Source organism: Perissodus microlepis, chromosome 13 (assembly GCF_051167445.1).
Source record: "Perissodus microlepis isolate ML-2025 ecotype Zambia chromosome 13, ASM5116744v1, whole genome shotgun sequence".
Taxonomy (NCBI): domain Eukaryota; kingdom Metazoa; phylum Chordata; class Actinopteri; order Cichliformes; family Cichlidae; genus Perissodus; species Perissodus microlepis.
Window position 1 is genome coordinate 33,858,769 of NC_140473.1, and position 26,497 is coordinate 33,885,265.

General features: G+C 43.8%; 1 protein-coding gene across 4 annotated transcripts in view; it reads left to right on the plus strand.

Moving 5' to 3' along the window:
- Nucleotides 1-26,497, plus strand: part of gbf1 (golgi brefeldin A resistant guanine nucleotide exchange factor 1) — an 82,306-nt gene that overhangs the window by 22,073 nt on the left and 33,736 nt on the right. For all 4 annotated transcript variants that reach the window (XM_084948508.1, XM_084948509.1, XM_084948510.1 and 1 more), the window contains exons 4-7: nucleotides 15,560-15,691; nucleotides 19,462-19,580; nucleotides 19,660-19,768; nucleotides 20,231-20,291. In XM_084948508.1, the coding sequence (XP_084804634.1) occupies nucleotides 15,560-15,691; nucleotides 19,462-19,580; nucleotides 19,660-19,768; nucleotides 20,231-20,291 (421 nt within the window). The remainder of the gene's footprint in view (nucleotides 1-15,559; nucleotides 15,692-19,461; nucleotides 19,581-19,659; nucleotides 19,769-20,230; nucleotides 20,292-26,497) is intronic.

Consider the following 26,497-nt stretch of genomic DNA (forward strand, 5'->3'; position numbering starts at 1 on the left):
CACTGATTTTTGAAGCAGTTTATTTGCAGTCACGTGCGCATCCATCATTGTCAGTGCAGATGCTGATAAATGCATAAAGATAATGCACTCTCTGGAACGCCTCTCATTTGCTCAGCTGCCTGGAATTACGCCACAGTATCTTTGAGGAGGCACTACTTGAGCTTGGTTTAGGATTACTGCGCTCTTGGCACACAGCCTCAGTGTTACTCTTCATCACTCCTTTAGAAAAATGTTTTATCCCCCCCCCCCACCCCGCTTTTACCTCTCAAGTTTGGTTAAATTATGTGCTGAAAGATGTTTTATGACAAACAGCAAGCCCTGGGGAAGTGCACTTTGTACATGGGTGGAAGTGGGCTGCAATGTGAACAGCAGTGAAGTGGCTCGTTTTTCTCCTCCTCTCTAACCACTCAGTCTGTCCTCACGTTGGCACTCACAGCAGACAAGGAAATGTGGATTTCATGGAAGCAGCAAAAGTCTGCTTTTATTTGAAATGATCAGCACATTTTCTTACTGAAAGTGAACTAACTGTAAAAACGATTGGCTGACATCTCTTCAGTATAACGGTAGACCGGTACTTCTTTGTGATGCCCCCGCACACCTGCGCTCTCTCAGGTGTGAGCCCCCCTGCTGTGTTTCTGCTGTGCAGCTCACGGAGGCCCAAAGGGGCATGGACTGTGACGGGCAGTTCAGTGCCCCACTATGGATCAACCTGACTGGGTTTAATGTCTCCCCACCATCCACAGTGTTGTTCATGTGTTGCCATGGACAGCTTACACGTTTCATCACTTTTTCAAAATGACGACTTATGGGCCCCCTTTGCCCTCGGTATAGAGCACGGTCATGTAGAACTGAAATAGATGGCAGCACTGAGGAATAGATGAGTGGGTTGGATCATAAGCTTTAAGCTGAATGTCCAACGTGTTCATGAAGCCAGTGCACCAGTACAAACAGTCCCTGTACAATCCCACCATGGTTTTCTGTTAAAATAGCACGTTTACACAATTATACATACACTGGTTTAGTGTTTCCAGCTTTGATTGTATACCTGCCTCTATGACTGATAACTGTGGTGAACAGTAGTTGTAGCTGGCATCTGTTTATTGGCCTCATTCCTGCTCATTGTGTCACTGCATGTTACCACTGTGCTGCTGGTGTCTTTTGGAGCATTGGCACCTGTTGTTAGCTACCAAAGAACAAGCCTACCACAGCTTATCTCTACAGTCTTTCATGCTGTAGTGTCAGTTTTTGGAGACTTTGCAACCCTTATGCAACCTTTACATCCCAGATTTTAATCAGATGTCGGTAACAGATCATCTAAATAAACTGCTATAAGGTGCAACACACCACAAACACATTGAAAGCCTGGTGATATTTATTCCCTGCAGGCCAGTTTATATAAAAGCACTGAATGAAGTGCTGCTTTGTCACAGGCGTTTGCATTTGACCTTTAGCGTTTAAATGTATGATGTCCAGCTCTCACTGTAGAAACAGCAGCTCTGAGCGTGCAAGCAAAACTATTCACTGGACTTTACATGTTTATTTCAACACATTTTCTGTCTCAGTCATCTGTTGTCTTCTTTCCAACATTGCTTTATTTTCTTGTCTTTTGTGTTTCTTAATGATTTTCAGTCTCCATTTTATCCCCTTCATTATCTGATACTGTCTCTGATTGGGGATTGTTTGGTGCAGAAGAAGAGTCACGTGACTTTAAAAGGACGGTTTTTAATGGAAGCAGAAAGCTTTGCTTAACAGACAAAGTTGGTAAGGACTGTGGTGAGACACGTTATTGTCAACTGGAGTTTAAGGCTTCTATAAATCCTATCAGGAAATTAAAGAAATACATAATTTCCCCAAATATATTAGTGACATAACAAGTGGGTAGATGTTTTCTGTCTTTTGTTTTTCTGTTTTTCCAATGTGTAACAGCGTGTAACACTTTGTAACAGCGTGTAACACTTTGTAACAGCGTGTGACAGCGTGTAACAGTGTGTAATGGCGTGTAACACTTTGTAACAGAGTCTGACAGCGTGTAACACTTTGTAACAGCGTGTGACAGCGTGTAACACTTTGTAACAGTGTGTAATGGCGTGTAACGGCGTGTGACAGCGTGTAGCACTTTGTGACAGCGTGTAACAGCGTGTGACAGCTTGTAACAGCGTTTAACAGCATGTAGCACTTTGTAACAGCGTGTAGCACTTTGTAACAGCGTGTGACAGCGTGTAGCACTTTGTAACAGCGTGTGACAGCGTGTAGCACTTTGTGACAGCGTGTAGCACTTTGTAACAGCGTGTGACAGCGTGTAGCACTTTGTAACAGCGTGTGACAGCGTGTAGCACTGTGTAACAGCGTGTAACAGCGTGTAGCACTTTGTAACAGCATGTAACAGCGTGTAGCACTTTGTAACAGCATGTAACAGCGTGTAGCACTTTGTAACAGCGTGTGACAGCGTGTAACAGCGTGTAGCACTTTGTAACAGCGTGTAGCACTTTGTAACAGCGTGTGACAGCGTGTAGCACTGTGTAACAGCGTGTGACAGCGTGTAGCACTGTGTAACAGCGTGTGACAGCGTGTAGCACTTTGTGACAGCTTGTGACAGCGTGTAGCACTTTGTAACAGCGTGTAGCACTTTGTAACAGCGTGTGACAGCGTGTAGCACTGTGTAACAGCGTGTAACAGCGTGTAGCACTTTGTAACAGCATGTAACAGCGTGTAGCACTTTGTAACAGCGTGTGACAGCGTGTAACAGCGTGTAGCACTTTGTAACAGCGTGTGACAGCGTGTAGCACTTTGTGACAGCGTGTAGCACTTTGTAACAGCGTGTGACAGCGTGTAGCACTGTGTAACAGCGTGTAACAGCGTGTAGCACTTTGTAACAGCGTGTGACAGCGTGTAACAGCGTGTAGCACTTTGTGACAGCGTGTGACAGCGTGTAACAGCGTGTAGCACTTTGTGACAGCTTGTGACAGCGTGTAGCACTTTGTGACAGCTTGTGACAGCGTGTAGCACTTTGTGACAGCGTGTAGCACTGTGTGACAGCGTGTAGCACTTTGTGACAGCTTGTGACAGCGTGTAGCACTTTGTGACAGCGTGTAGCACTGTGTGACAGCGTGTAGCACTTTGTGACAGCGTGTAGCACTGTGTGACAGCGTGTAGCACTTTGTGATAGCGTGTAGCACTTTGTAACAGCGTGTAGCACTTTGTGACAGCGTGTAGCACTTTGTGACAGCTTGTGACAGCGTGTAGCACTTTGTAACAGCGTGTAGCACTTTGTGACAGCGTGTAGCACTTTGTGACAGCGTGTAGCACTTTGTGACAGCGTGTAGCACTTTGTGACAGCGTGTAGCACTTTGTAACAGTGTGTAATGGCGTGTAACACTGTAATCCCTGGTGTGAAGCGCAGGGATGAGGAGCTGAATGTAGGAGAGCTTTTTAAGTGTGTGGGTGCTGTATACCCTCACTATCCCCAACGATAATGAGATGGCAGAGATCAGCATGCAGAATTAAGTCAGTGATGTGCTTTTGCTGTGTTTGGAAAGCGGCTGACACACTGGCTGCCAGGGAAACCCACACTGCTCCGTTGCCTGCTCAAAGCACTCTCCCCTTTAGCCCAGGGTAAACTGAAACAGCCAAGATTAGTATTCATCCCTCTTAATGCTGTAGCTTATAATATAGTCATTAGGTGACTTGAGACTAAGCCATCCCACCTAACTGCTGTGATTTATTAAACACACAGAGGATTTGCTGTCAATGCAGTGTGGACATAAAGCGAACGTCACGTCTAAGTACAGTGGTATCAGCTTATTAATGCTGATGAGCTGTGCTGTAAGTGGTTACATTCAAACTGAGGGAGGGATGAAATGGGATGACTCTCAACTGAATCCTGCTTTCCTGCATTTAGTCCACGTATCTGAGTTGCATCGCAACCAGCTAGCATGTAGGCTCCTGGTGTTTGATTGTGTGTCAGTTTACCAGCCTGTATTTGTGCTCAGTGTGTAGTTATACTTGCACATCAAGTAAAAGTTATTTTCTTAGTGTAGGACGTGGTAGCTATTTGCATACTGGTGTTCCTTTTTCTTACTTATTTAACTGAGTGTTGTTTCTAAAGTCAGCACAGCAATCTTCTCAGGGTGCTTTGTGTTGTAAGAGAGAGTCAGACATTCTTCTCTGGTACTTTTGGAAAAACTGGGCTCAGGAATGGGCAGCATGACTGATGTGAGGCAAACGGAGCTGAGTACACACTTTCTGAATAGGCTTTGTGACATGTTCAAGCCGTGACACCCATCTAATTTTGTCAATATATCAATAACTATATTAACCAAATGCCATGTAACAAGTGTGACAGTTGGTGTGTGTGGTATCACAGTGAGATGAATAATTATTCTTTGGCAGGGAAATGAGACAAACCCATCTCAGGTGTGATGTTTGGATTGTGGATGCATTTCCAGTTTGGAGACTGGTTTTGATTTAGAAGATTTTCATGAGGAAATCTGAATATGACATGTTAGTATAGACAAGGCAGCAGCAAGGTGGAAACTGAAGGTATTATTATGGGATATTGGATGTTATAACCCCTCAGAGTAATAACTGTTTTTGGTGTGTTTCATTGGATAATAGGAGCCAAAAACAAGCTAAGAAACAAAGCTGGGCCCATGAGGCAAAACCAGTAACAATATGATACCCTCCTGGCAATAAGAAGGTAATGTGTCTGCTTTACATCATAATGACCTTATGGGCTACTGTTTTAGTGTAGCAGGATTATACCAGATTATAATATTTAAATTAATCCTAACTTAGGCTGCCAGCTTTCTGCTTGGCTTAAAGCAATAATGTAAATATCTCGTTTATTGTTCTGACTTATTCAATATAACGTGTAGTGTGTGCTAGGTTTGGTGTAATGAGCTGCAAATTATAAAACTGCCTGTTTCTGTTTAATACTACATGAAAAAGTTATTAAAGCAAACTTCAAGAAGTGTGACCATTACCAGGAAACACCTGTGGTACTTTCTGTGTAATTAGCAGGAATAAGGACTGTTTTTATTACTACTGAAAGTATCATTAGCTACCAAACATAAGCACCTCTCTTCACCTTAGTGTTCAAGACATGTGGCCACAGATCTGACGATCAGATTACCAAATCCACCCGTGAAGCTTTCAGTTTACCGGTCAGTTTACGTTCCTACCATCACCTACGGCCTGGTGCTCCGGGTGGTGAGGTCGGGGCAGCAGACATGAGTTTCCTTTGAAGAGTAGCTAGGCTCACTCCATCTCCTACAGAGAGCCCAGCTTCTCTTGGAGAGTAGAGCTGCTGCTCCTCCACAAACTCCATCCTCCTTTAGGCATAGGTGTCACAGTCGTTGGTTGCCCTGCCTTTGTCTTATGTCTTTTGTTTTTAATTGGTTCAGGTCAAACTGAATAGATTTAATTCAGTTTAGACATAAACACAGGTGTCTTAATTTTAGAGTAGGTGCTGACAGCAGATCTAAAAATGTTTCTCTTAAATCAGTGCTGGGGAAGTCCAGGCCTCGAGGGCCGCTGTCCTGCAGCTTTCAGATGATGATCCAACACAGCTGATTTAAACGGCTAAATGACCTCCTCAACATGTCGTGAAGTTCTCCAGAGGCCTGCTAATGACCTCATCGTGTGATTCAGGTGTGTTGACCCAGGGTGAGATCTGAAACCTGCAGGACAGCGGCCCTCGAGGCCTGGACTTCCCTGCCCCTGTCTTTAGTGGTACTTGGTGATTGTGAAGAACTGCCTGTAAGGAGATCTTTACAATTCAATGGTAGTTTTTCAGGCGCTGCATCAGTTGTTAATAGCGGCTGTGCGTTGTCTCCAGTAGAGTGCGCCTGCAGTGTGATCCTGTGGGGGAGTGGCGTAGTGTGTGAACACACTTAGCTTGCACAGTGTGTGGTTTCTGGAATCTTTCCCATTCCTTGGGAATGCCATTAATGGGGAGGTGAAGGAGAGCAGCAGGTGAAACAAAAAAGGATGATAGCTACACACACACACTAACTTTGACTTTGTTTCTGTCATCAGCTCGTGACCTGATGCCTCTTTTTGGCTCATGCAGACTGGATGTTGGTGCCAGCACTGTCACCACATATGAAAATGATCACAATGGTGTTTGACACTAGGTTTGTTTGCTATTATATACACAACAGTCTAATTCCACATCATTTGGATGTGTGTGTCTAAAGGCACATGTAGACTTGAGTATTTCCAGTGCAGCATCTTATTACTTATCAGCTGTTTTCTTGTCCCCATGCCTGCTGATATGTGGTGGACACGCTGACGTTCCCTGCATTTCCATTTTTCCTTAAATCAATCATCCTTTGACTCTTCGTTTCTGTATCGTGGATAACTGACACGATCCAGTCTGAGCCTGAAACCATGTATTAGTTTATCCTGCTGAATGACAGTCCACAGCCTTACTCTGTACTATTTCCAACCTCACACACTCCCGGCTCTATGCGCTCTCGCTCCTGCTGCCCACCTAAAGTTTGCCCCCCCTCCCTGTCCTGCATCATAACCAAGACACACGCTGACATTGGCAAGGATACATGGTTAAAAGATGGGATGGAAATTGCGCGTCTTGCTCTCCACTGTTTGTTTTTCTGGAAATAGAGGTGATAATATGAGCCCGTCTTATCTGAAGGGCACCTCACTGTGATACTACAAGCAAACACTTATGCATCCAAATGAAATGGAGCCATTGGAATCAGGCGGCTGCATTTATGCTTTAAGAGCTGATAGGATATGTCAGCAGTGACATTTTACATGATGTTCAGTGTGGAGCAGAATATCTCCGACTTAACATCCCCATTAATACAGAACTGTTCGTATGTGCTCAGGTTTTAATTTGCTGTGATAAAACATCCGTTATCTATAATCACAGTGACCATGACTAGTGCTCATCCATCACAGAGGGGACAGCAGACTGTGAAACACATTAAGTGGACGCTGGGGCCCAGCCAGCTCCCTGCTGGAATAATGTAGTCATTGTGCAAAGTATGCACCATTGAAAATACATTTTACGTACAGGATAACAGGTGCAGAGCAGCACAGTGGCTGGCAGGCTGTGGCCTAGGCACGGTTTGGTAATAAAGTCATGCTGGCTGAATAATGCACCTGCTTCCTTTTTTATTAGCTCTGTTTTTCAGACTGGAAACAGAATTCTGTTGGCAGCAGTAATAACTGGACATCATCTACATTTTTAGACAAACCACAGTTTAACGGAGGCTTAACGATATGTGCATCTCATATCTGAGGCCTTCTTACCTGACGATAATAATGATGGGATTGGGTCAGTGAATGATGCACTTACTTATATGTAGATCTAAAACATATTCATTCATTTTTAATTAACATTAAAGACAAGTCTGTGGTGGATGCTTTCCACTGAAAACTCATTGTTACATTTGTTTGAAAAGCTGATCCAGCTTTGAGTTCTGCTCAGGCTTCAATGAACTGAAATGTTCATTTGCTGAATACATTTATATTTGAATTAGGGCTGGGCGATATGGCCTAAGATTCATATCGCGATATAATTTGAAGCACATGCGGTAACGATATATATCACGATATATTCTTTTCTTCTGTATAACGTATTTTCCACACTTAAAATCCTTTAATATTCTCAAAAATCGAGAGTGTGCCTTATGTATGAATTCTGGTTGTGCTTACTGACCTCGAACTGATTTGGGCAGAAATCTGTTAAAAATGTTTTGATGGATTGTCAGAGTATTACGGCTGCCGTAGGGAGGAGCTTCGTGGAGTAATCTGGGTCCAAAACTCCGTCTATTTCAGGTCCCAAAGTCAAACGAACACTGAGAGTTAAAAACGGTCTAAATTCTTTAATCTGTAATAAAATCATCAGCGTTGCTGCTTTACCAGGTGTAACAATTAAGTTTAACATCCAGGCATCCATGAAAACAGAATTTATTAAATTTAACGGAGTTAGAAGTTAACAGGAAGTTAGCTTGCTAGCTTCCACCTAAACATTTCATACCATGTTCTGACTGAGAGATTTTTGAAACTAATTCAAACGTACAGCTCTGCTGTCACTTCCAACATAAATGAAGACAGAAAACTAAACAGCAGTTGTGTTTGCAGGGTTACTGAAGTTGGACTACCTGGTATATAATGTTGTGCTACGTGATCGCTAGCGACACAGCTATGTTAGCATAACATTAGCACAGTGAAGCTGGAGGATGAACGCTAACTTTTCTTCCACTCGATAAAAGTTAACGTGAGGGATTCTGGTGGTCAGGGACAAATGCAATCGCATAGCAGGATGCTGTACACGGGCCAAACTTCAGTCAGGAGAACAACTGAGATTATTCATCCACAATACGAGGTTAGTTATTAATATACTGCAACAACCTTCACAGACATACTGCAACAACGTGGGAACAGAACAGCTGCGAGAGAATTCAACATTAATGAATCAATGTTACGGAAGTGGAGGAAGCGCAGTTTTTGGCTTTCCCCATATTTCAAAAGTGCTTCATCTCTTTGCTATGACTGTCGGCATATTTTGCAGATGATAATGGTTTTAGCCGCTGCGATGCTTTCGACCAAAACAGGCGCAGCTTGATGACATCATCAACATGCGCTATCGCGATAGAGCGGTATAGTCAAACTCTCTATCGTTGGCCAAATTTATATCGTTTCTATCATATATCGTTTATATCGCCCACCCCTAATTTGAATTTACATTGCTTAACAAATATTTTGACCACGCCCAAATATAATGGTTAAGCCACCAGAATGCACACGTTAAATTTTTAAATTTACTGTTTTAACAGAAAAGCATAACAAATATTAGAGCATGTTATTTGTTTTGTTAAAATGTGATGCAGTTTTTAGTGATTTCATGTTTACACTAAATACTATTATTGAGGAAGATTATTAGTAATTTAGCAGATTTAGAGTATTCCAGTGCAATAGCAGTATAATATATTAACTGTGCCACTGCAATAGGATTGGTATACTGTTTATTATTCATCAGAGTTATTCTGCTTTTGCTTCTTAATGTTGTGATGTAGTAAAATGATGGAGCACTGTTTATTATTGTCCTGTTTTCACCTGAAGTTTTCACTCATCTCACAGCTTTGAGAAACCAACACAAAGTTATATGAGGACAGTGTTTTAGTCACTATAGCAACTGAGGAAATAGTGGAAAATAAAACCTAACTCTGTGCTCTGCCTTTGCTCTTTCTACATAATAGGGCTGCCACAAACGATTACTTTGATAGTCGACTACTCACCGATTATTTTTGCGATTAGTCGACTAATCAGATCATCATCCATTGGACGTAAAACGTACAGCTTATTGCACCAGCAGCATCTGCTCTTATATAACTATCATTAGCTTACAGCTTTAAGTGTTTAAGGTATGTGCTAACTAAAAATAAAGACAAGATGATAGTTTATTAAAGTTTAATGAAATCTGCAGATTGTTTCGGTGAAGTTTAATAAACTCCTTGCTATCTAAAATATAACAGGACACCGGAGTAAATTCTGAGCATCTCACACTTCTGATAATCAGCTGTCTGCTTGACGTTTATTCAGCTGTGTAAAAACTATAACTTTAATCTCAGCCAAACCGATTTACTCAGGAACAAATAAAATACTAAAAAAAAGCCAAACAACAACGTGTTTAAGTTATCTAAGTGACTTATATATCACGTTTAACCTGAGCAGCGAAAGACGGCGGTGGGTCTGAAAACGATTTGCCGGGAGTCCGGTGTTCTCACGGCTCTAGTGAGCCTTGCTGTCGCTACCCGATCCGTACCGGAAACCCGATCGGTACCCCGCATGCGCAAATCTTGAGTCACTTCCTCTCTTTGCCAACATTGCGACATTCAATATATTTGAATGATACGGTTAGCGCCCAGTTAGCTCTTAGCATTTCTCAGCAGCTCTGCCTCTTTTACGACTACCAGGACATTTAAACAATGGATAATCCGTATACAAACAAATTCATGCTTTTCTCCTCAACAGAGAGCGTCCCCCGATTGAACAACAGCGCCGTAAAATAAGAAGAATGGCGCCGAATTACAGAGTTAATAATACTGACTTTGTATTATGTGACGTGTAGATTCATCAGCCAGATGAAGTGTTTACTGGCAATTGACAGTGATAGCGGACATCATCATCACTATTCCAACAATCCTCTTCACAGACGAGCATAAACACACTGGACAATCAAATTTAACACACGTTTGTAATGACGCTAATTCAGTTTACAATAGTTGATTTTGAGTTTACACAGCTACATTCTAGCTATCGAGCTAGTGGGTAACAGACGTCTCCGAAAACGTCGGAGCGCTTTTGAAAATATGTGGTGTCTTGATAAACTGAGCAGATATTTGAGGTTTACACAGCTACATTCTCGCCTGAAAATATGTTAAACGTTTATTTTGTGACCCAGAAAGAATAATAAGAGTAATATTAAAACTAACTAGCTGCCGCCATTGTTGGAAACTGAGCAGGGCTGCGCTATGAATTCTGGGACACTGCTTCTTCTTCTTCGGGGTTTAACGGCAGCTGGCATCCTTGTACATGCAGTGCTGCCATCTTCTGTTTCAGTCCGTTATTACACTCTTAAATCCTGCTACTTATTCCTGCGTCTGTTGGGATCTTACAAAGCTTCAAACGATGCGTCGACTATTAAATCAGTCGTCGACGATTTTGATAGTCGACGTAATCGTGACTAGTCGACTAATCGTGGCAGCCCTAGTACATAATTCATCCAAATATCTCAACCGTGTTTTTTATCATTGTGATGACATCTGTCCTCTGCTTGCTACCTTCTCCAAACAACCTGTCCATAGTGAGCTCTCAAACTTGGGCTGAAAAATGTGGAAACTTAGTATTTTGTTCTTGGGCGGTTGGTGTCACTCATGGTGAAAGGATTGCTCAAATAAAATGTGTACTTTTAAATTTCAGAGCCACATTTATGTCTGCCTCCCTTTTCTGTGTCTCTCCCTGATGCAGACAACACTACCACCTTAAGATAAGATAAGATAACCTTTATTAGTCCCACACGTGGGAAATTTGTTTTGTCACAGCAGGAAGTGGACAGTGCAAAAGTTATGAGGCAAAAATTAGGATACAATAAGAATAAATACAGTACACAACTGTACAGAATAGAATAAAAATAGAATAAAATACTATATACAGTAGAATAAAATAAAATAAATATACAATAAGATAAAAATAGAATACAAATGCTATATACAACTGAGTAAAAATACAACGATGACAGAAAAGATTATTGCACTTAGTGTTATTGCACATTTGTGGATGTGTGTGTTTGATCAGTTGAAGTCTTAACATGGAGCTACATGACTTTTAGTAAAATGTTACATTTAAAAACTCACCAGAAGTCATTTTCAAACAATTATAATTTGTTCTTGTCATTTAAGAACCGTGCACATCATCACCAACAGCTACGTTCACCCCATTGCAGGGCTCCTTAGAAGGGACTGTTCAGGCCTCCAGTGCTGCACAGAGGCTCTGGACTTTACACATAAGGATGTTGTATTAAGTCTGGTGCTGAACTATACGTTTTAAAATACATACCTTATCCTCTCTGCCCCACAGAGTTGATTCTGTTCATGTGGACGTTTTCAGTTGCAGAAACGTCTCAGTGACCCACACAGCAGCTTTTTCCACACCTCCCCCTCCTCTCAGTGGCTTTAGTCACTATAGCAACCACACCCCACAGCTGTGTGGTGATGTCACACTTTCTGTCATCTAAAGCTCATCATGGCTGATCCTGTAGGTGTGTATGTAGGAGTATTCCTACACTAGCTTTAAAACAGATTAGCACAGCTGTATTATAGTCCATACATCCAACAAACAGCATTCAAACCTTTGGTGACTGGCCAGGTGTTACAACCTTTATAAAATAATAGGTCATACATACTCAAATTAATAGGGTTAGGGATATATCTATATTTGCCTTAGCATGAGGCGCCTCAGCACTGCAGTCACAGACCTTCTTACTTGTGTCACTGGTGGGTTATCAGTGTGTGGGCCCGGGCCACAGCGTCTGTGGCAGAGGGTGTTTCACCGCTGCTGTTGTAGCACAGTTTATTTTGATGCTTTGACCTGGCAGAGCTCCCACAGATACGTGACTCACCGTCGGTCAGTTTAGTGATGATGACCGTTTATAACACAGGCTCTTGTACACTTCCTTTCCATATATCACATTCTTAACATCTCTGTTCAGTAGAGCAGGGCGATATGGCCAAAAATATTTATCACGATATACATTTGAAAATTTGCGATAACGATATAACTGACGATATAATTGATACTAGACAAAATACTTTAGGACTCCACAACTTTATTAGTGCAAAAACAAAACATCAATGTATTTTCACTTAAACAAGCAGCTGTTTTAAGTGCATTAAAGTTATATAAAAATTTAACAGTGCGAATGCAAATTCTTTGCTGACAGTTTAACCAAAAGGCATTTCCAGTGGAAACTGGCCAACATATCCTCAGCACAACCATGTATAATATCCACAAAACTTAAAAAGAGCTTATACACACACAATACGGTAACATTATGTTGAAGCACAGCACGTATCACTCCGCGAGGCTCCGCCTACGATAGCCGTAATGCTCCGACAATCCATCGAGCGGTGCGGCTTCGTAGCTCAGCAAAGTCGTACTAAAACATTTGACAGATTTTCGAGCGCCGTGTACATAAAATCGTTTCCAGGGCAGTAAACACAACCAGAGTTCATACATAAGGCACACGGGATTATAAGGGGCTCTGTCGACTTTCAGAAAAATCAAAGGACCAGCCCTACTGTTCAGTTTTAATAAATATAAATGACATAGGCAAACCTCACAGCAGGCCTGTCAAACCTATGGCCCAATTATACAGTTATATCTGCCCTGCGAGATAATTTCATATGTCAATTATTAATGTCCCGTCAGTGTGTGGGAGCCGCGTGTTCAGCCCTGCTGAGAATCAGTGCAGGCAGGGGTGGGACTCTATTTCAGTGGGCACACCATGTGGCCAATCACATGTAACGACAGACTGGGATCATACCATTATGTGAAAGAGGAAAAGGGGCAGACGTTCCAAAGAAACTGTAGTGGTACAGGCCAGGTACACTGGGACACGGGGAGGTGGGTTTAAAGTCGAGCGTGTCGGGAAAACGTGAAGAGAGCAGCTTCTGACTGCAGTGATAACGGGGATAAGCGCAGAATTTCTTAGGAGCTAAAATGAAAAAGATTAAATGTACAGTTATTGAACGTCCCGTAAAATAAACTATATGCAGAAGTGTGTGCATGTTACCACACAAAGTCATTAAGAAATAAACGACTACATGACAGAAAAGTTTCTACTTTACAAAGTTCTGTTTATTTACGACTACAGTGTAAAACCCCAAAAACCTTTTCTGCTGTTTTCCAAATGTGTTCATGATAATTGAAGAGTCTTTGTTTGGCTGTCACAGCAGCTTTTTCTTTATCATGTAGAAGAACATTAAACATAGACTGTGTCACAGGGATGCGGTGACCTCTGACCTCGGACTGACAGACTTGGCAAAGGAAAATGAGGAGCATGAAGTAGGCAGTGAAAGGATACTGCTGATACATGAACGGGACAGTAAGTGCTGACTGTGCACTGATGAGCAAAGGGAGAAAAACGCCACACTCTTGTTGTGTTTGTGGCCTCATTTATATCTGTTCTTATAAATAGCAACAAATGTCTAAAATCAGCAGACGTCTGCAACGTTCTGGTTTATTCCCCACAGAGTCCAGTCAGCCCTGTAACTCCCTCTTAAAGGGATGCATGGAAGTTAGTGGGTCTCCATCATTAGAAGAACTCCATATTGTGCTTAGATCCTGCATTTTGGGATTGTAGAGCTCCACGACTCTGTTTAGAAAGCCTTACAAAGACACCACAATAAACAGAGGCCTGTTTGCTTTCTGCTTTTGTCCTTTTTGTCTGAACAGTGTCTTCAGCTCAGATTCATCTGCTGTAGTTGCTCCCTGTGCTCTAAGCTTTTCTGCTCCAGTGCCAATAGATGCGCATGTGTTAAAGACGGCCTCTGTTGTTCAGAGAGTTTGCCTCATCCTGATGTGCTCTCTGGGGGCAGAGGTTCACCCCCGGCTCTCTTCCCTTCCTTTGCGAGGGCCATTTGTGAAGGTAATGCACACATGGCTGGATCCTCTCCTACAGCTCTGAGCAGAGAGACGAGCTCCAGCAAGTCAAGGTAGATGGGATCAGGCTCATGGTGAATCATAATGGCTTCATTTCACAAACTGGTTTTCTTTTGGTCTCCAGTTAAGCTCAGCTCCAGTTGGACTTGTGTACAAGACAGACTGTATGCAGCAAACACAGCTCATAGAAGGCAACACGCACCTCTGACTGAAAACTCATTTATTTATTTCAGTGTCGTCCTGAGGTCAGTCTAAGCTTGGCTGCAGCTAAAATTATTTATTTTCCTTGACTTCTCAAAGGCCACAGAGCGGCTCCATTCAGCCCTGTGTTTACTGATGGCCCGTCGTCTCTGATGAAGTCGTCTTCAGGATCTGCTGACAGCAGATCTTCCTCTTAAACTACATGTGTTTGAGTATAAAGTAATAAACCACTGCCACCCCCCTGTAGAAAGCTGATGGACACCTATCATAGTCTCGTGCTAAAAGTGAGCACCGAGGCTTTCTGATTGCTTCTACAGACATTTGTGAAAGAACGGCTCTCAGGACCAGGGATGGGATGTGTTTCCATAACTGCTACATCCAGGCCTTGCATCACCACGTGCAGTGCAAGCCACCAGACACAGTGGTGTGAAACAAGCCACCACTGGACTGTAAAGCAGTGGAGACTTGTGTGAAATGATGCTTCTGACAGTCTGACGAGCAGCACCTGACTGCACTGTGCTGGTACGGTGTGCATTCTTGTAGTCGGCTCTTAGTTTCACTCTCGCTGCTGCAGCACACGGAGACAGCTCCCAACGTTGTGGGAAAAGCTTTCAGGCTCTCACCTCGGAGCACACAGAGTGGGTAGTGGTCCTTTGTAAATATGCTCTTAAATCATTATATTGATTCATTTTATTTATTGTTCATCACTTTGATCATTATCTGTTGTGTTTAAGTGTGTGATATAAAAAGCTAGAGTGTCGGTGACCCTGCGGTGCTCACAGACTGAAGTCTTATTGTTGTTCTTTGGTCGGGTTTTGCAGATGGACTCTAAAAACACTGGTGGAGGTAAAAATGAAGAAAAATAGATAATAATAGGGAGTGTGGAGCCTCTTTACCCAAATGCTAACCTATTCTACTGTTAGCACACTTCTCTCCCTGCCTTAGCAGTGCTTGTATCAAAGATCTTCCATCCCCCCTCGTCTCCCCCTCACCATTAAGTAAAACACAGGTCCTGTTAATCCTTCATCGATTTATCGGCGCAGCTGTTTGCACGAACCATCATTTGGAGTCTGGGGAAAAACTATGTTTGCTCCAGATCATGACAGTAATAAAGCCTTTGCAGAGGACCGTGTGCCTGATTATGTGTGCCTGCATTGTTTTTCAGAGCTGTCAGATGTTGAACCCAATATTTTCCTGAGGCCTTTCCTAGAAGTCGTGCGCTCCGAGGACACCACTGGACCAATCACAGGCCTTGCTCTTACCTCTGTCAACAAGTTCCTGTCTCACGGCCTTATAGGTAAGAAAATCCTTACCTGTATATGAAAATGACCTGGTTTCCAGATAGTAGTGGAGCGGCTTCATGTGAAAACTAAACATGCTGATGAATGTACTCGATTCTTAAACAAACCCAAAAACTTCATGCCCAGGATGAGAAAGCATCATTTCCCAGTTTAATCACATTTCCTTCAAATGGTAAGACTGGTGTGGGAGCAGTTGTAGGTCTAATATTAATAAAAGGAGGGTTCCTGGTAATTAATTGAATAAATAGCAGAAAAACAGTTAAGCATGAGGTCAGCCTCGGGGGAGGGGGTCAGACGTGTGTGTGTAAGAGCCATTTAAACCGTGAATTACATTCTTCAGTAGTCAGATTGTGCGTCCGATGTTGTCACGTGTCTCACACAGTGTTGGAATCGTGGCTGACTATAGTGTGCTAGCACCAGCAGCCTCCTTTTTTCTAGGTTAAATCCAGGACGAATGTGGCTGTGGAGCCTGTGTCTGTAACTTGGTTCAGCAGATGAAGGAGTACGAATACTTGGCTGAGGTGACTTTCTTTATGACACCGAGAAGAGAGGAAACCAGCTTCAGGTGAAGTCCAGGAGCGCAGTCGGCCCAGGAACATGTTTCTGTTCTTCATAGCTGATGCAGAATGAACTGAAGGTCGCTGCCATCGTTGGCCTCATCGGGGAAATGTGGCCCAGTGTCTGCCAAGTGTGAAATGACGATGCATCACCAGGTGTTGGTGTGAGCAGCAGGGTCTGAGGCAGCGTGACGGTGCTGTCAAACAGCTGTAGGCACCCTGTCAGAGAGCTGCTGGGAAACCGTCTTGGTGCTCGCTCCTTTACATTGAAGCTTTCTTGTGAAGGATGTGAATAAAACTGAGGAGCAGCTTCACTCGGTGCAGAGTTGCAGGGCAGTCGATAGACACGTTACGATGGATAGATGCTGAGTGAACGCCAAATGAACCTCGTGGTTCTGGAGCTCCAATCCCAGCCGTCTGTGTTTGAACTGACTGTACTCTGAGCAAGTAGAAGATAGATGGACTCAAACATGACCGTTCCAGTCACATACTGCCACCTGCTGGCCACACAGACACCACAGAGTAAGGTTTTGTGGATGCAAGTTTTCCTCACTGAGCGTCGTGTTTGCCTGTGAGTCTGTAAAGCTGCCTGCAGTCAGACAGGCCTGTCAAAGTGCAGAGAGAGAACAGCGTAGGTGTCACACAAATATGATACAAAAAGGTCAGCACACTGTCAGGCTACAATGGAATACAGTTTAATAGTGGAACAGTCTACAGACATCTAGGTGGGAATGACTAAGACGCACACATTTTAATTTTACTTAGAGAGCAGTGGCTCCTCTCTGTGGTCGGAGGTCTTCTGGCAGAGCGAGAGCAAACTAAGCCTGGTTGTTGACAGATCCAGAAATGGGGTCTATTCGCTCTCATCTTATTGCTCATCTTTCCCCCTCTGCCCCTTCTTTGTTTTCTCAGAGTCTCCTGTAGTCAACAGTCCCACACTGTGCTGCTAGCAGCCGCGTGGTCACTGGACCTCACAGGGCTCAGAGCGAGGCTCAGCCGAGGCTTAGGCTGCAGGGACTGCCAGAAGAGACGAGCTTAGAGTACAGCTGAAGCCTGCCTGGGGCTGAGGCTGGAGTAAACTCTCATGTTCTTAATAAACTGCCTGCTATAATGAAACAAAGTGTCACACAGGGCCATTTGCTGAATCTCACAGTCAGAGCATTAAAGAAATCGAAATGAGAAAAATGAGTGTAAATACAGTCAACTAGTTCTTTGGACGCATGCTCAGTGTGTGAAAAGCTGACTGTAATTCAGCCCACGCTCTGTGACGAGAACCACAGCTCATAGTTAGCAGAGCAGCATGGTGTGCTATTAGGAAGATGAACAGTGAACAAACTGCTCAGGAACAGAACGAGTATAAATCCAATAAAGTAAGTGTTCCCTGTGTGTGGTTTGTCATGCAGAGTGCAGCTCGAGCTCTTTTTGTGCGTCCCTGCCTCTGCGCCCACTCTGTTACGCCACATTTCAGAATGTGTGTGTTTTTGGACCACAGTTTGATAGACTCGACTTCATGTGGCAGCTGTTTCAGCCCCCTGTTGACTTTGCAGCCCTGCTACCCCCAAACACACACACACACACACACACACACACACACACACACACATTGAGCCTCTCCTTTCCTCAGTGTTATTTTAACCCCCCCCCACCAAAGCCCACCTTTGGACACCACTTGCCTACGCTCTGTGCCAGAGGAAGGATTAGTGTTTTCTATCACTTCTGTCTCTCTGCTCTATCCCCATGTGGCTCCAGTTTCTCTATGTGGGTGTTGGATGTTTCCAACACGACCTCCACGGTTGTTGTCGCCCTCGACTCTGGAGGGATGTCAGCATGACTCCATCTCCCTGGACTTTTCTGAAACCAGTTCTCAGCCTTAAACAAACGACTGACTCTTGTTCTCCACACCATCTGTCAAAGAGCAAATTCCCAAGAAGTGTCTTTAACTTTAATTACATATCATGTAGTAAACACATGTTCAGAGGGAAAGGTTCTGTCAGAGTGTTAATGTTGACAGGCTGCATTGTTGCCTTGCTGGGATAGTCCTAATCCCCCCCCCCCCTGCTTATTAGTTAATGAATTGCTGCTCGTGAGGATGGTGGGAAAGAAAAACAAGATGGCTCAGCCACTCTGGTTTCAAAAACACTGGGGCTGTTGCTCTGACAGGAGTCGGTGGACGTAAGCTGTTTGTCCAAGCTTACGTTCAATAAAGGGCCACATCTGGTCACTAGATCCACGGTTTGAAGCACGGTGTCGATGGATGCTGTTTGAACATGTCTTCATAGTTGCTCATTTCACCAATCGTTGCCACCACGTGTTGGATATCATGGCTCACACTGTATTTATATCACCACTGAACATCTGGCAGTCACTGATTGGAGGAAAAATGCTCTAACTGTAGAACTGCGTTAGTTTGTCCAGTTACCTTTGTAAAGTTAAATCCTCAATGGTTCATGCAAGCAGAAACTCTGCACTTACTTCATGTCACAGTTTAGGATATTTATACATATGTGCAGGGTTCCTAATGTAATGTCCTTTTTGAGTCTTAGGTATTGGAAGCCTCAGAGACGGGAGGCCACATCAGTTCAACCGCCTGCTTGGTCAAGTCCTATAAAAATCTAAAAGCTTTTAAAATGTTTCAGATTTAAACATTGTTTTTAATTAGGAAAGAAAATCTGGTGAATGCAGTACCTACATGCCAAAGGCAGCAGTCACTGACCTCACTGCAAACACATTATGGATGTGATGGTGGACAGCGCTCTAAGAGCTGCACAGAAGCAGCATTATTCCTGTCCTGTCAGCACATACCGGACCAGCCTCTTGAGCCTTCGGTGCAGCGTACACGTGTGCCATGGAGTTACTGCATTATTTTAAAGCATTTTCAAACATATATACGACACTTTACGGTGCTCTGTGCTACATAATTTTATATGCTTGTGGTGTATGCCACATGTTCTGCAGCAGCAAAAATAATAGTTGATTATTAATAAAGGAAATCTCAAAACTGGCCATCATAAGTTTTGAGATGACTGAATCAAGTCTTCCTTTATTCAGCCAGCTGTGCGAAAGCTCAAGATGAAGACGATGTAGCATGAAGTCCAGTCGAGCTGGACCTCATCGATGAACACGCGTCTGAGAGTCCGTTTCTCTTCGGCGCCCCTTCAGTGACGACAGTCTGACTCTTTGAGAACCTTCTGTTTGTTGTCTGTTGGCAGATGCTAGCCACGAGGCAGCAGCGGAGGCCATTGAGAACATGGCGGACGCCGTCACGCACGCTAGATTTGTAGGAACAGACCCGGCCAGTGATGAAGTTGTCCTTATGAAAATTCTACAGGTATGCCCCGTTTGTTTGGTCAGCGCTGTCACTGCCAACCACAGTATGCATGTTAGTACAGTTGTACCTGCTGCTTCAGGTCCTGAGGACTTTGTTGCTGACACCAGTGGGAGCCCACCTGACCAACGAGTCTGTTTGTGAGATCATGCAGTCCTGCTTCAGGATCTGCTTTGAGATGCGTCTGAGTGGTAAGTTTATTTGAAGCTAATTCAAGGAAGCATTGCATCCTTATTTGAAACAGTTTGATCAAGTTTTACTGGCATATTCCAGCAGCTCCTTCACAACACGGCTCCTGTGATGCAGTGTTTTTCATCATTTAATGCCTGTGAAATGGTATGCAGACAGGCTGAGAGTGAAGGATCAAGCTAAAATAATAAGAATATTAAATTATTCTGACCCTGACGACTCGACATTAGGCACAGTGTTTGTGTGAGATTAGCCTCACACTGATAACAGAAGACATTTTCACATCTTATTCATCTTATTGGACGACCTGTTCTTCGGCTGTACCGCCGTCTTCTGTGAGGTTCTAGTCCAGTCCTGTTATTTACATAAAAATATCAAATTATGTCTTAAACTGTCTCCACCCAGAGGCGTCTCCTCTCTCACACAGTTTTTGGTTCTCATGTCTCTCATGTCTGTGTGTGCAGAGCTCCTCAGGAAGACGGCTGAACATACACTGGTCGACATGGTGCAGCTGTTATTCTCCAGGTAAATAACTGACGGGGTGGTTGTGTTGGTGGTTTGTTGCAGATGGCAAGCTGACTGTCTTTAATATAAATGAGGAAGGTTGTAAGACAAACACTCGTTTTGGAAATAAATGTCCATTGTAAGTTTCAAACTGCCAGAGATACAGGTTACCGCTTCATGGCAGGATATTCAGAAGAGCCTGAATGAAAAGTGGAGGCAGAGCTCTGTGAGCTGGGCCCTTTAGCTTTGGGCTCACTGACAGGCTTTGTATCCACATTAAATACATGATCACACGTTACATGACCAGAACACTCACCACAAGCTGTTGTTACCTCAGTCTGTTTCTTCCCATGTAAGATTCTATATATGAAGTTTGCCAACTTTATTCTGATATTTAAAATGTAATATTATTGCATAGCAGCCATAGTCATTGTCTAATCTGTCTAATCTGGGTTCTCAAATCATGGCCTTTTCTCAGTCTCCACTTTGGCTTTAATAGAAAACTACATGAATATGAAAATTATCCTCTTAATTTTATGAATCCTCAACACGACACGGTGGTTCATCTTTAGTCACATCTGCTGCGACCAGTTGACGACCAGAGGAAGACGTGGTGTGGAGGAGAGCCAGAGATTAATAACAAGTTCGATTCAGTGCAGAGAGGTCTGTTAACACATAGTGAGTGAAGAAGAAACACCCAGTGCATCTTGGGAATCCCCGGCAGCCTGCGCCTATTGCAGCATAACTAAGGCAGGATCCAGGGTCACCTGGTCCAGCCCTAACTATATGCTTTAGCAAAAAGGAAAGTTTGAAGCCTAATCTTGAAAGTAGAGATAGTTTCTGTCTCCTGAATCCAAACTGGAAGCTGGTTCCACAGAAGAGGGGCCTGAAAACTGAAGGCTCTGCCTCCCATTCTACTTTTAATGTATAATGTAAATTATACTGTGTTACATAATTAACCTGAGAGTGAAGAAGACTCCCCAGTTACACAAAGAAACTGGAGTGTGTTGTGAGATATGCACTGCAGCACAGTACCTGTAATACCTACAGCATGTTCTAATCGCTCTAATAGGATATTATGGTCAACAGTATCGAACGCTGCACTGAGGTCTAGCAGGACAAGCACAGAGATGAGTCCACTGTCAGAGGCCATAAGAAGATCATTTGTAACCTTCACTAAAGCTGTTTCTGTGCTGTGATGAGCTCTGAAACCTGACTGAAACTCTTCAAATAAGCCTCTGCAGATGATCTGTTAGCTGTTTGACAACTACTCTTTCACTGCATGTGTTGTTTGTATGCAAACTGCAGTGGATCATTTTAGTCTTTGACCTAAAGTCTCAGTGTTTTAATGATGTGCAATTATTATTATTTTTGCACAGTACAGGATGTTTTCCAAAGTGTCGGCACCCGCCCCAACCGTAGACTTAGATTTAAGATCCTGTAGAAGGTTGGACACAGTTGGGCAATACAACCCTAAGAAGCCTTGGACACACACCATGTGGGCCAGCAGCCTTCCCGCAGCAGTGCCTTCCTAGCGCCAGTCTTACCCTTGTGTCTGTGACAGACAAAGGTGGGGACACAGGTGTGAGAGAGGAAGAAGCTGCTACATTAGAAATGCAAGGAGAAGGAGAAGCTGTGGCAGTGGGTGGGACCATTGGGTTGAATCTATTGAAGATTACTCTTTCAAGGATGTTTGATATGAAAGGAAGGTTGGAGATTGGCCTATAATTGGCTAAGACTGCTGGGGCTAGAGATGGCTTGACCCAGAGGTCCAGTCTGGAGAAGTTGGGGTCAAACTCCTCCAAGACGGCACATCTATACGTGCCAGAAGGTTTTCTGTGTCTCCAAGCACAGTCTTAAGAGCATGGAGGAGGTTCCAGGAGATCGTTACTGCAGGTGAGTATAAGAAGCTTGGAAAGCAACTGGACTTCTATAAGTTTCTTGAAGATGTTTCACCTGTTATCCGAGAAGCTTGCTCAGTTCTAAAACCAAATGGTTGAGAGTCCCAGGTATTTAGCCTAGCGGGGGTAGTTCCTTAAGAGGATTGTTGACCCACTGCTGGTGATTGTGAGATCTTGCCTCACCCAATCAGGAAATAAACTTGCTACATTAGGGATGACAGTGTTGTTCTGACTACCATGTTCTGGATGACTGAGAACCTACACAGAGCTTTACAGGGCTAACCATCAGCTGGATGGGTATCTGTTTCTGCAACAGGATGAGCACTGCCAGAGATGACCTCCAGGAGACAGTGGTGTGAAGACCCAGTGTCCTCTCATATTAGCAGAGGTGTCAGGAGACACACTGATGAGAAGAGAACAAGAAGGCATGTGTCCAATGCTACTACGCACGTGACCCCAGCAGAAGGGGTTAGGGGAAGAGGACCTGGAATCTCGGATACCCAGCATCCAGACTGACAGTAAAACAACTTGTAGCTCGGTGTTCCAGCATTCGGAAGAAGCAACTGCTAGCACAACTAGAGATTGATGAGGTACGGGGGACCAGGATGTCAGGTCAGAGGGGAGATATCATCAACCCCACCCAGGATCGGGTACCAAGCCCCAAATACAACCCAAAGCCTGATGAGTGCGAGAGAGGGGGGGTCATTGCAAAGCTGGAAACTCGAACCCTCCATGGCCAATTACCAAGACTGTGTGAGGTACCCTGGAGGTCTGCTAGAAGTTGTGAATGCAGCATAATGAACAATCCTTACTGTGACCATCATCAAGACTGAGAAGCAGATCTACACCGCAGCAGCAGTGATAACAGAGACGAACACCAGGAGCAGTATCCTCGTTGGACGAGGGGACTAGAGGCCAAGATCGAGGCAGTGTGGAGGGAAGTTAGCAAAATATCAGAGGTGCAGAAAGGTGCGATAAAGAAGGCGGTGCCTAAGAAGTACAGGTAGCGGTCCACACCTGAGGCTGTGGAACCTGCCAGGCAAAGACTCACAGCCTTGGCCAGTTGCTTATAGAGGTATACCAGAGAGATGGAAGACACAACCCATAACAACAATGCTCCATAGCTAGTGGATCTAGGAGCAGACCATACCTGCAGGATCCAGTAACCACAGTGGCAGACATGCAAAAAAAGCATCTCAGGTATGAAGAGTTGAACAGCGCCAGGCCCTGACATGATTCAGGCTGAAGGAGCTGACTGTACTGCATATGAACCAGCTGCTAGTGTGTGTCACACTAGCTAATGGCTAACTGGAGCTGGACTGTCCTGATCCCGAGGATCTCCAGTAGGGACCTGTACCATCCAACTGCTCGCCAATAACCTGCCATTCATAACGCACAGTTCAGCAGCACGATTCATTATTGAAGGACGGGACTAATGGTGCCTGTGTTTGGACAGGCTGAGTATGTGTGTCAGAGAGGGTAAAAGTACAGTGAAAGTGTGTTTTAGTAATGATAATAACCCAAATTATGCTTAATAGTCTGTGTCGCCATCATTAGGATGAGATTAGAGATGTTTTTTATTTATCTTCAAGTTGGGAGATTCTTATGTTAGAACAGATACAAAGAAGTCCAACACAGCAGATGCGTAACACTCACTAGGAGTTGTAAGGCTAAGGTATGTTGAAAAGATGCTCATTAGCAAAAGTTATCTAGCCTTGGTCTAACCCAGTGGTTCCCGAACTTTTTTTGCTGGGCCCCCCTTTGTTTTACAAGAAAAATGTTCGCGCCCCCCTTCTCGCACGTGCACAAACACAAACACGTCCTCCAACCACACGCCCATATTTCGCTCCATTGCGTTTTATTTCACACCTCAAACATTTAGTAAACAATTAAGCAAATACAAGTAATCTGCAATAAATTACAGGTAGTAATAAAATAAACTACTAACTCTTTTACGCTGCGTCCGCACCTACACGGGTGTTTTTGACAACGCAGCTGTTTCGTCCACGTAAACGGCGTTTGGAATCAGCGAAAACTGAGATTTTTTTAAAACGCCTTTTTTGCGTTTACGTGTGGACGAGGAATACAGAGTTCGTCGCGCAACGTCAAAGGTATGTGCCTTTTTCACGTCACGCTGTGGCCACGTTATTGTTTACATGAGATGAATTGCAGAATGGCAGATAGAGACGAAATACTGTTAATCTGACTGTCTGCAGGTTTTACACGCAGTTACTGTCCCTCCATTTACAAAGGCAGAGGCGTCACGGTGGGATTATTTTATATGTAGTTGTTTTTTTTCCTGTGTAATAATATTCAACATTGCATCAATACATTTTTCAAAAAATGCCTCTCTGTGCAAAATGGGTTTAAAAACATAAACAGCTGTGGGATCCTGTTTGTCCGTGATTTGAAGAGCCCGGCGCTGCTCCCGACGCAGGGAAAACCAATCCTGCAGGGAGACCTACCTCGGCACTTGTGCAGGTGGAGCCAAAGGGCAGATTTGCTTCACCATGTTTTCTAGTCTTTGGCTTGGAAGGAAGTTGGTTTGGAAACATATTCAGCGATGCTTCATCTCCTGATTTGCGTTTCTGTGGGCGCCCGTGCTAGCAGCGTCCAAGTGTTTTGCCCCCCCCCCCCGCAATGGCTCTGCGCCCCCCTTAGGGGGCGGGCCCCACACTTTGGGAAGGTCTGGTCTAATCAAACTCCCCTCTCACTCACTCACAGCACCATCGTCCACACCATGTGTTCAGGAGTGCCAGTCACATGTGGTCACAGACAAAGGGATGAGCCACTTGAGCTGCATGCTGTATGATCTGCATATAGATAAAGCTGCTCTCTGATTCAGCAGCAATGTTCCAGCCCCCATAAATATTAAGCACACACACATCACACACTGAGAGTTAGCATTGCCAGCAACGCCACATAGAAGCAATCAGCAAAAGCACGTCTGCTGATGTGAGTGAAACCGACTGCAGCTGGATAACAAACAGAGCTTAAATTAAAGGTGTGATTTGTTTCACCTCCTCCCTGATGTTGTGCATTCTTAACTAAGACTATTTGACATGGGGTTTGTCACAAAGCACTAGCTTATCGTCCTTTCAGTGAAGTCCAGAATTAGTTTTTGCCGAGGTTGTTGCTGTTTGCTGCCAGTTCCTCTGAGCAGTCCAGTTGTTATTTGCTGCCAGGATTCTTGTGGCACCTTGTTATCAAGTCCTCTTACAAGACTTGACTGTGTTAGCATGAATCTCACTAACAGACATTTCAGCACACGAGCAGGTGCAATGAATGAGTCTGGACTTTTACTCTATTGTTCTCATCCTGCACTCTCGCACACACAGACACACATACGACTCGCAGCTCATTTCCTAGTGTTCAGCCCCAGCCCCCCGCTTGTCCACAGACCCTAGATAATAGAGATGTGAGTCTGGGATGCCCTCCACCCTCACCCACCTCCATCAGAGAGTAATGAGCAGCAGCTCAGTCTTAGATTGGCTGCTGAACGTATTAAGCATGTTAATCTGTTGGACCCACAGATCATCCAATAATCGTGCTTCTAGAACAACACTCTATTAACGCTGAGCTAATGTCAGGAGAAGGCTGCTGGCTCACACACACTGTGTGTGTGTGCTTGGATGTTGATGAGCTCTAATCTCATCATTTTCTAGCGAAGCTTTAGCTTCACAGAAACCTGGTGACACACACTAACATACTCTGTATGCGATGCCTTACGTTTGTGGCGTCACTGAATGTGCTGACACTCCTACAGTAATATTTCCTCTTAAGCAGCTTATGACAGGCTCTGTGTTTAGTGCTATATGTTTTTTCTTTTGGGGTTTTTATTATTTATTGTACTTTTGTAGAGTTTTAATCAAAAAGTCGTTGTTAGTGTTTTGGCTTTTGGTTCAGGGCTAAAGGATGCACTAAATAACTTTAAAGCAGTGTCCTTGTAGGAGCCAGTTACCACCTCTGGGCCAGTATACAACAGTTATTTAAAGCCTCTGCCTAAATAAACAGGCAGGTGTGAACTTTTGGTTTACACGCTAATAGAATAGAATAGAATAGAATTCAACTTTATTGTCATTGCACATGCACAGGTACAGGGCAACGAAATGCAGTTTGCATCCATCCAGAAGTGCTTTAGTGATATAGATATATTACAATATATATTAGCAATAATATAGATATGTAAGTATATTACAGAAATGGGTCTATTATGGTATGTTATAATGTACACGGTATGAAGTATGTTGTGAATATTCTATAACTATAGGTATGTACAGGCTGTAGTGAGTACAAGCTATGTACAGGATATGAACAGGATATAAA